The following is a 15,850-nucleotide window of genomic DNA, read 5'->3' as shown; positions in this document are numbered from 1 at the left end:
ATTAGAACAAATGAGGATTAGCAGCTACATTAACCTTAGCACAAATAAAGGTAGCAGATGCATTAACTTTAAAACCTCCATGAGCCTAAACGAAGGTTAGCAGCTACACTAGCAATAGCATCTTCAGTAACGTCACATGCTTCTAACGTGGAAGAGTTTGAGCTCAAATCTGCTGTCTCGTTTAGAACGTGTATATATGTAGATAATATACAGTGTGTATAAAATATATGTATATGTAACACATGCCAGCAACTAAGCTGCGTGTTAAATGAATATTGCGCAAACGTCAGTCACTCCATTGCACCTCAAGCGTGCCAGTGGCTAGCTGGCTTGACTGTCAATCCTAGAGGGGTGGTGTGGTCGTGGGATCAAGCGCAGGCCAGATTATCAAATGTCTCTGACAGAGTTGACAACCTATACTGTAAGTGCTAAGCTAATTAGCATGTAGGCTACTATTTGGAAGCATGCCATTAGCTAAGCTAGCAATTCAGTCCAAACCTTACGGTGCGCCAGCATCCGTCCTTGAACGTTCAAAGCTCAGAAACGTGCACGGCCGCGTCCGTCCGGTAAAGGTCTGCGTCAGAGTTGCTTTCGTGTGTACTGCTGAGCGGAGTCAGGCTGTTGATGGACGGCCTCCCGCATTTTAGCGGGAGGGCTTCCTGGAATTTGGCGTTCAATCTGGAACGACTGCAGAGAAAAGATAACAAACTTGTGACATTTAAACCACATGCAGACAAACGTGAAAATATTAGTGCTCAAAACATCAACATGAACTAATAATAATTATTATGATAATAAAATACTGTATTTGTGGGTTTAACATTCATGCAGTATTAACAATAATCATATCAAAGACATGACTTATATAATAAATCAATAAGAACAATTATGATCAAACATTTTAACATTAAATAAGCACAAAACACTAATATTTAAAAAAATAAATAAATAATGAAAAAAAATTATGAAAATAACATATCTATTGATAATAACAATTATGATAAAAAAATAACAGAATAAGGTAACACTTTAGTATGGGGAACATATTCACCATTAATTAGTTGCTTATTAAAGTAACAAAGACTTAATTTAGAGTTATTTGGACACTAGGGGAACCTATAAGGGTTAGGGTTAGGGCCAGGGTTAGGGTGCAGTTGTTCATAGCTTCATGTTCATCCTATGCTTTTTTTGTCTTTTTTTTGTGGGTGACTTGTTTGGGGTGGGGGAAACATTTGACATGTTTGCTGTATCACTGTTAATTGTACATGTCGTAAAAAACTCAATAAACAAATGGTAAAAAAAAAAACAATGGTAAAAATTAGGATCAAACATATTAATGAAATAATATACAGCATAACAAAAAACTGCATAAACAATCATGGAGCAAAATATATTAATGATATTAAACAATTATTACATGGTTATAAAACATAATAAAAACAATTATGATTGAACATAATCAAAAAATATAAAATAAATCATTAACTAAAACAATATTAAAACATGATGATACATGATATTTAAACAATTCACAAGCGATGACAAAACATGATAATAACTAATTAGACAGTAACAATTATGATCAAACATAATAAATACATAACAATTCATTAAATAATAACACAACAAAAATTAAACATAATAATTAAATAATACTGTAAATATAATGATGATAATAATAATTACAAAAATAATAAAAATGCTAAATCACGATAATAAAGAAATTAATAAATAATGATTACTGCCCGTGGCACTTTTACCCACCTGTAGGTCAAATGTGGCTCCACACGGACGTCCAGCAGATGGCTGCTGTTGGAGCTGTGGAGGTCAAAGGTCTTGCGGGCCCAGCAGGAAGTGAAGGTGTTAGGCGAGGAGGAGGAGGACAAAGACACCTTCCTCAGCGGCTTCCCCTCAGAGCGGCTCGACTCCATCGTCTTTGGGTCCACAAAGTCGTGGTTCTAAAGCCCAAGAACAGAAAGTGAGGACCTTTGAAGATACCGTAAACGTGCACGTGGGCATTCACGTGAGCTAACCGTTGTCTTCTCCAGGCAGTGCAGGAGGTGATGGCGCTGCACCTCCATGTTGGCCTTGCACACCAGCGCCTCCCCCGCCTGCTTGGACGCCTCCAATAGAAAAAAGAAACCTTAGATCAACCTTCACATGGTTTTCTTATGGACGGTCCACGCAGAAGAAGATCTACAAACAGTGTCGTTGGTTGTAATGACAGCGTGCCAATAAAAAGACCAGAACAAGAAAGGCCACATTCCTTTGGTCACAGATTAGTTTTGACCACCATGATCTACTTCATCCAGTCAGGACCCTTAGAACAGGGGTGTCCTAACTACAGCAACGACTCACCAGTGTCATCACTTTGGCCCGCTAGACAGCATGAGGCCAATGAAACATTTTATCTGGGGACAGTTTCATTTACAATTTAGCAATGGCCTGTCAGCTGCGATTGAAGGGATGGCAACTCAAGTCAGTGACCATTAACCTCAACTGGTTCCGGTCGTACCTGACTGACAGGAGTTTTAGTGTAAAAATAGACAGCTTTATGTCTTCCACAGCTCCTCTTCCACATGGGGTCCCCCAGGGCTCAATCCATGGCCCTCTTTTATTTGCGCTTTACCTTCTCCCCCTTGGTTCTGTTTTCAGGAAGCACAGTATTGCATTTCATTTTTATGCTGATGACTGCCAGATCTACTTTCCCATGGCACAAAACAACACGGTCATGGACTGCCTGCACGACATCAAAGCCTGGCTTTCAGTTAACTTCCTGAGCCTAAATGAAAACAAGACAGAAGTTATGTTGTTCGGTCCAAGTCGCTCTCTCCCTCCCCCAACGTTGACCTCGGCACTCTGTCCCCGTATCTCAGCGACTGTGTCACAAACCTGGGGGTAAAGTTCGACTCTGATTTTAAGTTTGAAAAACAAATCAGCAGCGTCGTTCAAAAAAGCTTTTATCAACTACGCCAAATAGCGAAAGTGAAACCGTTTTTGTCAGGACCTGATCTTGAGTAATTAATCATGCCCCCCGATCCCTAAGATCAGCCGATCAGTTGCTGTTGACGGTCCCTGACACAAGGCTGAAGCTTAGAGGTGACAGAGCTTTCGCCACTGCTGCTCCCAAACTCTGAAACAACTTACCTTTGAGTGTTAGACAGGCCTCCTCTCTTCCTGTTTTTAAATCGCTCTTGAAAACACACTTTTATTCCATGGCCTTTACCACTCTGAGATCTCCATCCTGCTATGGCGTCCCATAATGCACCTGCTGTGAACCTGTTTCTAGGTTTTATTTTTTAATTTTTTTTCATTTATTTATTTTTTAATTTTTAATTTTTTTATTTATTTTTTATCGTGCTCTGTGTTGTGTTTGCTCGTTTTTCTTGTGTTATCGTTTAACCTGCCTATTATCCAGCACTTTAGCTATCCCTTGGGTAAATTTTAAATGTGCTTTATAAATAAAGTTGATTTGAATTGAATTGTCCATCCACAAAATTGTATTGCACATAAATTACTTATATGACCCAATCCAAACACCCCTCCCCAGTCATGGTGCAGAAAAAAAAATTCCACCAGCATAAAAATTCAACAAACAAGGTCCCACATAACACAACCTGCTCATTTTAAATTTGTGGATATTATTTAAAAAAAACGTCCAATCAGCATTAAAATTTTTTTAACTACGCCCATTTAAATCCATTATGGGAAAAATGCAAAACACTCTCTCCACAATTAACTCCAGACTGCTTGATATTTCTGATTGATTAAAAAAAAACTTTAAGGAGGTCGTAAACAAGGAATGGGGGCAAATTTTCACATACTCGTACTCCCAATCAACCAACCCAAGTCAAAAAGTTTGGACACCCCTGCCTTAGAACATTTCTACAACCAAGATGGCCGCCTTTGCTTATTGTCTGAGTGGAAGTAAAAATAAGAGCCAATCAGCATCTACCCTACAGCAATAGGGAACATCCACCACCAGAAAGAACTAACGCCAGCGACACTCGTGTTACCTCTGGGTCGGCGTCTGTCAGCCGTTTGTAGCGCAAGTAAGCGTTGGCTCCGGCGTTCTTTCCCGCAGAAATTCTGGCCAGACGAGTTTTCTGCGGGCGAACACGTGCACACGTTCTAGGAGGCGCTCTCACGTGGAAGCTAAGCTGAGCTATCACTCACCTTCTGCGCCCGCCTCTTCTCAGCGCGCTGGCTTTGGAGGTAGATGCGGCTGAAGTTGGACACGATGACGGGCACGGGCAGCGCGATGACCAGGACGCCGCTCAGCGAGCAGATGGACCCCACGATCTTACCCATGATGGTGTTTGGAACCATGTCGCCGTACCTGCGGCGGAGGTGAGAGGTCAGTGAGGACGTTCAGAGTCGTTTGACAGCAAAGCTTGCGCTTCTTTTTTGCGTCCACACGGAGGCGTCAAAGCTCTTCTCCTCCTTTCAAGTTCTCCAGCAGCTGAAGACAGAATGTCCACCAAGCAGCTTGATGATGCTTTACTTAACATTAGTGCTGATGGTGGATTCCACGTGACATGAATAACAAACATGTATTTCTACTACAGACACTTCAACCTCGCAGTGTGCGTGTGTGAGGGGTTTGAAGACAGATATGACCTTTGACCCCAGGAGCATGTACTTGAACACAACAGCAAAATGAGGCCATGTCACTGAGGTTGTGAACTTTGACCCCTAGTGTGCCAACTTTCAAGCGTCTGTGCACCTTTTTACTCGCTCACTGTGTATCACACCTGTGCACGAGCCTGTCACCAAAATAAAGTCCTATTCAAAAAAGGATGTGCTTTTATTTTGAAGACAGGATGTCAAACAAAAATGTTAGATTATTGCTTTTTAAAAGACATGCTTCGCTGTTTCATCGTCTTTGTTGTGATCAACATTTGTTTAGATGGCTCAAAAGGTCATGTGATCGACCAATGAGAAAGCGTGTTTACTGTCACATGATGTCAGGACGCCTGAGGGCCGAGATGCGCGTCCTTTGTCGTGCTCTTTTAGAATATGGAAACGTGCAAACGGGCCTAGATTAGTGTTTGCGACATGTACACATACTGTACATATACATTGACTGTACAAACATACGTATACACACATACTGTACATATACATTCACTGTACAAACATACATATACACATACTGTACATACACATTGACTGTACAAACATACATATACACATACTGTACATATACATTCAGTGTACAAACACACATATACACATACTGTACATACACATTGACTGTACAAACATACATATACACATACTGTACATATACATTCACTGTACAAACATACGTATACACACATACTGTACATATACATTCACTGTACAAACACACATATACACATACTGTACATATACATTCACTGTACAAACATACATATACACATACTGTACATACACATTGACTGTACAAACATACATATACACATACTGTACATACACATTCACTGTACAAACATACATATACACATACTGTACATATACATTGACTGTACAAACATACATATACACATATTGTACATATACATTCACTGTACAAACATACATATACACATACTGTACATATACATTGACTGTACAAACATACATATACACATACTGTACATATACATTAACTGTACAAACATACACATATACTGTACATATACATTCACTGTACAAACATACATATACACATACTGTACATATGCAAGCACATACGCATACATACACTAATGCATATAATCACGTTTCATCAAACATATATTAACGTTGTTGCCCTAGGGGAAACTGGGTAACACATGGCACACATAGCTTAACCTATTGTTACTAGAATAATCTATAAGGTTAATACAGTTTGTTTCTTTTTCTTCCCCTCCATTTATCTGCCTTCTTTTGTTTTTTAAGTTATCATTACACATATGTGTTGTTGCATTTGAAACAATTGTATTGTTGATAATAGAGGCAATTATTGTTATTATTCATTATCAAAAGTGCTATTTCTATTGGTATTGTATTGCTCCATTTGTAGTGTAATAATGCTCATTGTCATTTTTGTGTTGTTAATATTTATTTCACGAAGTGCTTCTTGGCTATCACTTTTAACCATCATATTTGTACATATCCTATTCGCTGATGCTGTTCTGTTGTTGTTGTTGGTATTGTTATTTTGTGTTTGTTGTTGTTGTTGTTGTTGTCTCTTGGTCTTATCCCCCTCTTGTCCCCGCAATTTCCCCCGCTGTCTTCCTTTTTTTCCTCTCTCTATCCCCTCCTGCTCCGGCCCGGCTGCACCAAATAATAATATAAATCCATTTAATAAAGTCAAATACAAATAAGGCAACAAGAGAAATATCCCACACTTCTCTTTTGTCAAGTAAATCTGTACAGCCGATATGGGCATCTCCATCAACAATATGATTTGCCTGAGTAGCTGGACAGGAAGAAAAAAAAAAAAAAGATTAGTGTTTGCAGCAGGATACGGCCAACCATCTTTGACCATCCCACGAGTCATGTGATACCATGTGCACACTGTGATGTAATGGCGGCGTGTGGAGACGAGCGCTCACACGTTGGCGTGTCAGTTGAGGCCTGGCCAGATGACATCTGAGCACACCTGACATCACGCCGTTCTTACCCGTAAGTTTGTGCGGCGGAGTGCTGACCATGTCGCCATGGAAACAAAGTTAACTTTGAAATGTTGGTGACGTCACAAAAGTCTTTATTATCATCAAAAAGCCAATTAAAACCGCCGCTAACAGCCATTTTAATGAGCCCATCAGCATAGTGTGTGTGTGTGTGTTCACGGAGATCGTGTCTTAGCAGCACGTGTCATGTGACTAAATAATAAATGCATGTGGATGCCTATCTGCAGGTGTGTCACAGAAACATGATACACACACGCATGCTTGATGATCGGATGAGAATCACGTACCCCAGCGTAGTCATGGTGACGATGGTGTACCAGAAGGCCGCAGGTATGGAGGTGAAGGCGGAAGCTTTGGAGGTTTTCTCGGCGTAGAACATGACGGTGGCGAAGATGATGATGGCCATGGTGAGCGTGAAGAGGAGGAAGCCCAACTCGGAGGCGCAGCTCTTCAACGTGTATCCCAGGATGCGCAGGCCCGCCGAGTGGCGCGAAAACTTGAAGATTCGGAAGACGCGGAAGACGCGCAGCGTGACAAAGGCGCCGCTCACGTTCTCGTTGTCGGGCATGACGAGGCCGATGTAGTAGGGCATGATGGCCACCACGTCGATGAGCGACATGACGCTCTTGACGAACTTAAAGCGGCAGGGCGCGGCCACTAGGCGTAGCACGTACTCCATCGTGAAGATCATCACGCACGCCGTGTCCAGGCAGAAGAAGGCCAAAGCAAAGCGTTCCCCGCACGGCAGGGCCTTGACGCTGGCGCCACACGGTACCGTCTCCACCACGTTGGCGAGCACGGACACGGCAATGAAGAAGCCTGTGACGTAGTACAAGACCAGCGCCGTGGTGGACGAGTGCGGGTTCTCGAAGGCGCGCCACATGGACTCCCGGAAGTTCATGTCCGGCAAGACCTGCTCGTGGCTCGTGTCCCTTTCTTCGTCATCCTGAATCTGCTCCTGGTTCTCCCTGCGCCGGTCCTTGTAGTCCTCGTAGCAGCAGTCCCCGATTACTTCCGGAATGATGCCGAAGAAGGTGAGCTCTTCGTCAAAGGCCGAGATGCACTCCTGGCGAGGGAAGTGCATCCTCCCCGTCCGGTAGAAGTTGAGGATGTGTCGGAACAAGTCCGGGTCTCGGTCGAAAAAGAACTCGTCACGCTCCTCCTGGAAGAAGAAGTCCCTCTCAGAGCTGCCCAGCAGGGTGTCAGGGTAGCGCTCCAACGTGTCTCGCCAAGTCTGGAATCTGATCCCGCTCACATTGATCACAACTATGCCGCCTTTGCCGCGCTGCGGTTCTTGCGGGGCTTCCGGCATTGGCGTACTGGCCACCGGAATCCATCCCACGGCAGCTGCGCGGGCCAGCGGCAGCCACGCAGCCGCAACCGCGGCCATCCCAGACACTCCAGACCAGACGGACCGCCTGGAGGTTGGACAGTGGAGGGTTACCGCTGAGGAGAAACCTGCGCTCTTCAGGAGGCTGAGGAAGCTTTCATGCACGAGCTTGGTGCATGTCAAAGGTCGTGTTTCCTCTTTCTGATGAGGCGCTACTCTGATGGCGGGAAGTCAAGCAGCTGGCTTGTTGTGTCAAACAGGTGATGCCACACGGACCTCCCCCATAGCCTGTAACTCCTCCCTCGGACCGCTCTCCTCCTCCGTGTGTGTTTGCGTGGGTATGTGTGTTCAACACGTTGACTTGCCTGTGTGTGCATGTGTGTGTGTGTGTGTGTGTGTGTGTGTGTGTGTGTGTATGTGTGTGCTCATCTTGATTACAAAACAGGAGGCGTCACTCTGTTTGTATATTAGTGAACAAAAAGAAGCAGTGACAACAGATTATTACTCCCTCTCCACACACACACACACACACACACACACACACACACACACACACACGCACACACACATGCACACGCACGCACACACCAGCATCGATCTCTACAATAAGCTAACATAGCTAAGACAGGTGTTAGAGGTCAAAGGTTAATTTGAAGCTGATAAGGTCAAAAGTCAATTTATACTTTTTTTAAGTACTTTTAAAAGGTGTCACTTAGCATGCTAGTATGCTAACGTGCTTTACGGTGACTTGAAATAGTTCAGTAATAAGTCATTGTTGTCCATGTGAGCATGTACATGTTGCACACGTGCTGAGCGTGCACCTTGAAGTGCTGTTGGATCAGTTTTCACACTCTGCCGTGTGCGGGGTCATGTGACCAAAAAGTTGTCATCAATATTGATGAGCGATTGATTGATCCCCAGCCAATCTTTTTTCTTTTTGGTTCTCAGTGTAACACGCTTTGAGTCACACATAAAAAAATCGCTAAATAAATATTACTCGTTATTATTATTAAAATGGTTATTATTTTTCTGCTGATGTGATGACATGCCCTACCATCCTCCATTGACCCCACCTCCCAGAGGAGACCTCTTTTATTCCGCTTCTATTCTTAGTCACATGAACGCCTCAAGCCCAAGAAGAAAAGAAGCTACACAAAACAAAGGAGCCTTAAGAGATGACCAAGTGGACTGGAAGAGGACTAGCAGGACTATAGGACGAAGAGTGGACTAGGGAGACTAGGAGAGGACAAGGACTAAGAGTGGACCGGTAGACTAAAAGTTGGACTATCAGTGCTAGGACTAAGAGTGGACCAGGGGGACTAGGAGAGGACAATGACTAAGAGTGGACCAAGTAGACTAAGAGGACTATCAGGGTTAGGACTAAGTGTGGATCAGGGGGACTGGAAGAGGATTAGCAGGACTAAGACAAAGAGTGGACCAGGAGCACTAGGAGAGGAATAGGACGAACTAAAAGTGGACCAAGTAGACTATGAGAGAACTAGCAGGTCTAGGACTAAGAGTGGACCAAGTAGACTAAGAGGAATGTCACGGTTAGGACTAAGTGTGGGTCAGGGGGACTAGAAGAGGACTAGCAGGACTAAGACGAAGAGTGGACCAGGGGCACAAGTAGAGGACTAGGACGGACTAAAGGTGGACCAAGTAGACTAGAAGAGGACTAGCAGGGCTATGACTAGGAGTGGACCAGGGGGACTAGGAAAGGAATAGGGCTAAGAGTGGACCTGGTAGACTAAAAGAGAACTAGCAGGACTAGGACTAAGAGTGGGCCCCAGAGACTAGATGAGGACGAGCAGAACTCAGACTAAGAATGGACTCGGGGAATTAGAAGAGGAGTAGCAGGATTAAGACGAAGAGTGGACCAGGGGGACTAGGACAGGAATAGGACTAAGAGTGGACAGAGTAGACTGGAAGAGGACTAGCAGGATTGTGACTAAGAGTGGACCCGGGGAACTAAAAGAGGAATAGCGGGACTAAGACAAAGTGTGGACCAGGGGGACTAGGACAGGGATAAGACTAAGGGTGGACCAAGTAGACTAAAAGAGGACTAGCAGGACTATGACGAAGAGGGGACCAAGTAGACTAGAAAAGGTCTAGCAGGACTAAGATGAAGAGTGGACCAAGTAGACTAGAAGAGGTCTAGCAGGACTAGGATGAAGAGTGGACCAGAGGGACTAGGAGCGCACTAGGACAAAGAGTGGTCCAAGGGGACTAGGAGAGAGCTAAGACTAAGAGTGGACCAAGTAGGCTAGAAGCGGACTAGCAAGACTAGGACTAAGAATGGACCCAGGAGACTAGAAGAGAACTAGCAGGACTAGGACTAAGAGTGGACCTGGAGAACTAGAAGAAGAGTAGCAGGACCAACATGAAAAGTGGACCAGGGGGACTAGGATAGGAATAGGGTTAAAGTGGACAAAGTAGACTGGAAGAGGGCTAGGCTTTGAGTGGACCAGGGGGACTCGGAGAGGATTAGACTGAGAGTGGACCCGGGAGACTAGAAGAGGACTCGCAGGACTATGACTATGAGTTGACCTGGGGAACTGGAAGAAGAGTAGCAGGACCAAGATGAAGAGTATACCAGGTGGACTAGAAGAGGAATAGGGCTAAAGTGGGCCAAGTAGACTGAAAGAGGACTAGCAGGGCTAGGAGTGGACCAGGGGCACTAGGAAAGGACAAGGGCTAAGAGTGGACCTGGGGGACTAGAAGAGGTCAAGCAGGACTAGGACGAAGAGTAGACCAGGGGAACGAGGAGAGGACTACGTGGAGGTGTTGTGCGGTGATTAACTTATTGATACGTTTCCAGGTGAGGTCCACCAACACAAATGACAGCATGAATAAAAGAATAGTGATTGTCTTGGCAACCAACATCTTCTCCATGACCATGCATTTCCTTTTTTGTCATTTCAAACTGTCACGTTTCAGTGCACAGTGTCCACACGTATCGGAGAATAAAGTAATACTCTTAATCTTTAGCCTAATGGCATATTTATTTCAAGTAGCGGCTGAAAATGGCGCGTCTCACAAAAAGAGCGTAATGATGTCACATCCTGTGTACGTACCGTAAACATATAGAACATACAGCACAACACAATAGGTACCGTAATGCAATGAGTAAGGGCGCACTCCAAACACAACATTTAACACCCCCACTCGCCATTAACTCAATTGGTTACCTTGAGAAAAAAAAATTACAATGCAAGAAAAGAAAATAGGGATCACATGTTGTCCCTTCCCCAATAAACAGAAAAACACACTGCACTTCTAAGTGCCAAACATGTCCTGTTTGAACCTTTTTAGCTTCATCTTGGTGGCTGGCTTTGTCAGAACATCGGCAATCATATTTTCAGTAGGACAGTACTCCAAAATCACTCTGCCACTTTTTATAGTTTCCCTTATGAAATGGTATTTGATATCTATGTGTTTACACCGTTGCCTGTTCACTGGGTTTTTGGCTAGTGCAATAGTGCCTTGATTATCTTCAAATACCTTTGTTTGTGTATAAGGGTATTTGTCAATGCCTCTGAGTAGCTGTCCTAGGTAGATACATTCTTGAATGGCTGATGCCAAAGACATGTACTCTGCCTCACATGTAGATAAAGCAACAGTAGCTTGTTTTCTTGTTTTCCATGAGATTAGAGAGCTACCTTCGCTTAGACTAGCACAATAACCTGATGTGCTTCTCCTGTCAGACACATCTGACGCCCAGTCAGCATCACTGTACACTCTCAATCCCAGTTTTTCAGTTTTATTTCCTTTGAAACATAACTTGTTTTCTGCTGTACCTTTGAGGTATCTAAACACATGTTTTACTGTGTTCCAGTGTTCGACTGTTGGCTCAGCAAAGTATTGGGATAATTTACTGACCACAAAACTTATGTCTGGACGTGTGCATGTGGACAAGTAGATTAGGCTTCCAACAGCCTCCCTGAACCTTCTTTGATCTGTCATTTTGTCTGCATCACCAGTGTACTCTAGTTTTGGTTCACATGGAGTCTCTCTGGACTTGCAATTTTGCATTTCAAATCTCTCTAAGATTTTGTGAACATATCTCTCTTGAGACATTGTGACTTTACCATTTGTTTGGTCAAAATCTATTCCCAGAAAATGTTTCAATTTTCCTAGATCCTTCATTTTGAATCTTTCAGTGAGCATCATTTTCACACTGTTGAGTACACCATTGTTTTTAGATGCTATGATGAGATCGTCTACCCATACAAGTAAAATCACTTTCTCATAATGCTCCTCTCGTGAGTACACACAATGATCAGCAGAATTTTGTACAAAACCATTCTCAGTTAGACATGTGTGCAACATTGCATTCCAATTTCTACCGGACTGTTTCAAACCATAGAGAGACTTGTGCAATTTACACACTAGCTTTTCACCTGTGACTGATTCTTTCTCATAGCCTTCTGGTTGTTCGATATAAATCTCGCAATCGATCGGGGCGTGAAGATAAGCAGTCTTTACATCAAGCTGGTGCAGCACTAGCTCCTCTTGTGCCGCCTTTTGCATGATCACCCTCACACTTGTCATGTCTGCTGTGGGTGAAAATGTCTCTTTGTAGTCAGTTCCCTTTTTCTGACTGTAGCCTTTCGCTACGAACCTCGCTTTGTATTTATCTGTTCCGTCAATGTCACTCTTGAGGGCATAGACCCATTTTCCCCCCACTGCCTGTTTGCCCGGTGGTAAATGGGTGAGGCTAAAGGTGTCGTTTTCCTCCAGTGACTTCACCTCATCATCCATAGCATTTTTCCACTGCCTTGATTTGTTTGACATTATCGCTTCCTTGTAGGTTTGAGGAATGTCACATACTGCTCTGTAGCAAGAGTCCACGCATGTTACAAATTTGTCCATTGTATCCTCAGTCTCAAACTCCTGTAAGTGAACCGGCCTCCTCCTGGTTCGCGATGGGTTCCTTCTGTTTACAGTGTCAGTGACTCTACCTGGCTGTGTGCGTTCAGTCTGTTCAGGTAAAGTCTCAGAAACACCCTGTAAACCTTGATCTGGTACATTTTCAACCTTGTCATCATCAACACAAATTTCTCTTTCATTAACCCTGGGTTGTACATCACCGTACCCCATGTATGACTCACATGTTTGTGTTTCTTTTTCTGTTGCAGTTTTGGTTGTGAATTTTACCAATCTATGTTTCTGAACTTTCTCTTGTTCTGGGTAGTACACTAGGTAGGCTGGGCTGTTTTTACCGTAACCCACAAAAACACCCTGCTCACACCTAGAGTCTAGCTTGCCCTTGGCTTGTTGCTGGTAAGCATAGCACACTGATCCAAATTTTTGCATTTTGGAAATGTTTGGTTCTTTCCCTGCGAACAACTCGTATGGTGTTTTCTGTGTACGCCTAGAGTAGCATCTGTTCCGTACATAGGCCGCCGTCTGTACTGCGTAGTTCCACAGCTTATTTGGTAAGTTACTTTCTAGCAGTAAGCATCTGCCCATCTCATAAAGGGTTCTCCACCCTCTCTCGGCCGTGCCATTTTGGTGTGGTGAATAGGGTGCAGACGTTTCATGTCTAATCCTATTCCTTATTAACAGTGCCTGGAACTCTTTGCTTGTATACTCAGAACCATTATCTGATCTGATGCACCGAACCTCACCGTATGGTGCTACGTCAGCTAAAAACCGTTCTGTTGCGAGCACTGCATCACTTTTAGACCTTAGAAAGTACACCATCATGGTACCAGAATAGTCATCAGTAAATATTTGTGCATATTTGTGACCATCAATGCTAGGCGTTTGCATGGGACCGGCTAGGTCAGTGTGGACTAGCTCCAAGGGTTTCTTAGCCCTCCTGTCAGGCTCCTTGTTTCTCGTCTGGGTAAATTTTCCTTTTGTGCACACTTCACATAATTGTGCTGGTTTAGCCGCACTCCCTTTTATCTCCATGCCTCTCACTACACCTTGTAATTTTTGCACATCTTCATAATTACAATGGCCTAAAATTTCATGCCATGTTTGTACATCATGACACACTTTACATAGATCAATATCAGTTTGAACAGTAGGCAAGTAATACAGATTACCACTTTCGTGTATGTCAAACCTGCTACCGTCCCTTGTGACCATGCGATTGTCCCCTTTCTCGAAGGTGATCGTCGCTCCTCCATTTGTGGCACGCGCCACGGAAAATATGTCATGTGGATATGTGGGCATGTACAGAGCATCCCTCAGTTGTGCTCTGTGCTGTCGTCCAGCGCTGTCCTGCAGACAGATGGTCGCTGTTCCTCTTCTCTGTGCTATTCCACTGCATTTGGTTCCGTCTGCTAGCTCCACTGAATGAGAGTCAGGTTGAAACGTGTCATCGAAGCTTTTAAACTTTTCTATGTCATTCACAATATGTGATGTTGCTCCTCCGTCGACCATAATGCCTTTCATCTTCACGTTGCCTGGTGGTCTCTCATTCCTTGCGTCGTTTGCCTTGAAGAAATGGTCCTCTCGGTCGCTGTCTCGTTCCTCCACGACCTTTCTCGCGCCATCTCGTTCCCCCTTTTTCTTGCACAGCGACTCTTCGTGTGTATTACTTTTGCAGTATCCACACCATACTTTTCTGGAACACTTTCTTGCTTTGTGCCCCTTTATTCCACATCTGTAGCACGTCACGTTGGCATCTTCATCTTTTCTATTGCCAGCTTGTGCCCTTGGTGGACCTCTGCCCTGTTTTACATGGGTCTTCATCACATTGTCTGTAGATTCTGTCTTCTTCATTTTCTCGCTCTCTTCATAAACTCTTAGTCTCCTTTTAAAGTCTGCAAATGTAACTGTATCTTCATTTTGTGTTACATGGACTGCTAGGGGCTTGAAGGATTCTGGTAGCCCATTTATCACCATGGCTACATTTAGTCCGTCACTCATGGTTTCACCAGCGTCTTTTAGGGCCATGATAATGTTCTCTGCTCTTATAATGTAGTCTGTAACATTCTCACCTTCTCCCATGTGTAGCTTGGTGAGTGATGTGTACAGATTGATGATCCTCGGCTTACTTTTTCCGGAGTAGTGTTCTCTCAGTATTTTCAGGGCTTGTCTGCCATCATCTGCAGTCTCGTGTCTTATTAAGGATAAGCTTTTGTCATCAATGAGTCTGATCAGTTCAGCATAACAGTCAGTATTCTTCCTCCTATGTTCAGCTTGAGCTTCTTCATTGCCAGATGGCGCATTCAGGATCGCCTCTTTTAATTTTAGAATGTGTAGATGACCTAAAAATCTTGTTTCCCACAGGTCATATTTTTCATCTGATCCATCAAAAAGAAGTTGCGGGGCTGGTGTCGCCATTCTGTTAACCATCTCGCGTATTGCGTCGCGAAAAACTTCTTCCGAGCTTTACTCACTTTATCTCCAAGTTGTCCACAGAAGCTCCGTGTTAATCCGTCACGTTAAACTTCCTCCAACTCTTCCTGGGCCCATAACCTGTCACGTTTCAGTGCACAGTGTCCACACGTATCGGAGAATAAAGTAATACTCTTAATCTTTAGCCTAATGGCATATTTATTTCAAGTAGCGGCTGAAAATGGCGCGTCTCACAAAAAGAGCGTAATGATGTCACATCCTGTGTACGTACCGTAAACATATAGAACATACAGCACAACACAATAGGTACCGTAATGCAATGAGTAAGGGCGCACTCCAAACACAACATTTAACACAAACCACCACAAAAAATAAGGTTAATATTTATCATGTATACTTTTTATAATAACATCCATTCCATACTTTTTCTATACCGCTTGTCCTCGTTAGGGTCAAAAGTGAGCTGGAGCCTATCCCAGCAGACTTTGGGTGAGAGGTGAGAGACAGTATAAATACGAAATTGTGACGTATAGATCAAAAGCAAAGTAATATATGTGAT

The 15,850-nt window shown here is 43.7% G+C and overlaps 1 protein-coding gene across 1 annotated transcript; it reads right to left on the bottom strand.

Annotated features, from left to right (window-relative positions):
* Window positions 1–530: 530 nt before the first annotated feature.
* On the bottom strand, window positions 531–8,034 carry kcnd2 (potassium voltage-gated channel, Shal-related subfamily, member 2). The gene is made up of 6 exons (XM_062066735.1): window positions 6,932–8,034; window positions 4,177–4,339; window positions 4,017–4,106; window positions 2,034–2,123; window positions 1,765–1,958; window positions 531–687 (listed from the first exon to the last, which is right to left on the bottom strand). The coding sequence occupies exons 1-6, from the start codon at window positions 8,032–8,034 to the stop codon at window positions 531–533; spliced, it is 1,797 nt and encodes a 598-aa protein (XP_061922719.1).
* Window positions 8,035–15,850: the final 7,816 nt, after the last annotated feature.

This window comes from Entelurus aequoreus, linkage group LG12 (assembly GCF_033978785.1).
Source record: "Entelurus aequoreus isolate RoL-2023_Sb linkage group LG12, RoL_Eaeq_v1.1, whole genome shotgun sequence".
NCBI classification, from domain to species: Eukaryota; Metazoa; Chordata; class Actinopteri; order Syngnathiformes; family Syngnathidae; genus Entelurus; species Entelurus aequoreus.
The sequence above is the reverse complement of the archived record's forward strand: the minus strand, read 5'-3'. Positions and strand labels throughout refer to the sequence as shown.

Coding starts and splice junctions, on each gene's coding strand:
- kcnd2 (XM_062066735.1), bottom strand. CDS start 8,034: ATGGCCGCGGTTGCGGCTGCGTGGCTGCCGCTGGCCCGCGCAGCTGCC. Junction 1,959..2,033: donor ACTGCCTGGAGAAGACAACG/GTTAGCTCACGT, acceptor CTTGGGCTTTAG/AACCACGACTTTGTGGACCC. Junction 688..1,764: donor GAGCCACATTTGACCTACAG/GTGGGTAAAAGT, acceptor TTTTCTCTGCAG/TCGTTCCAGATTGAACGCCA.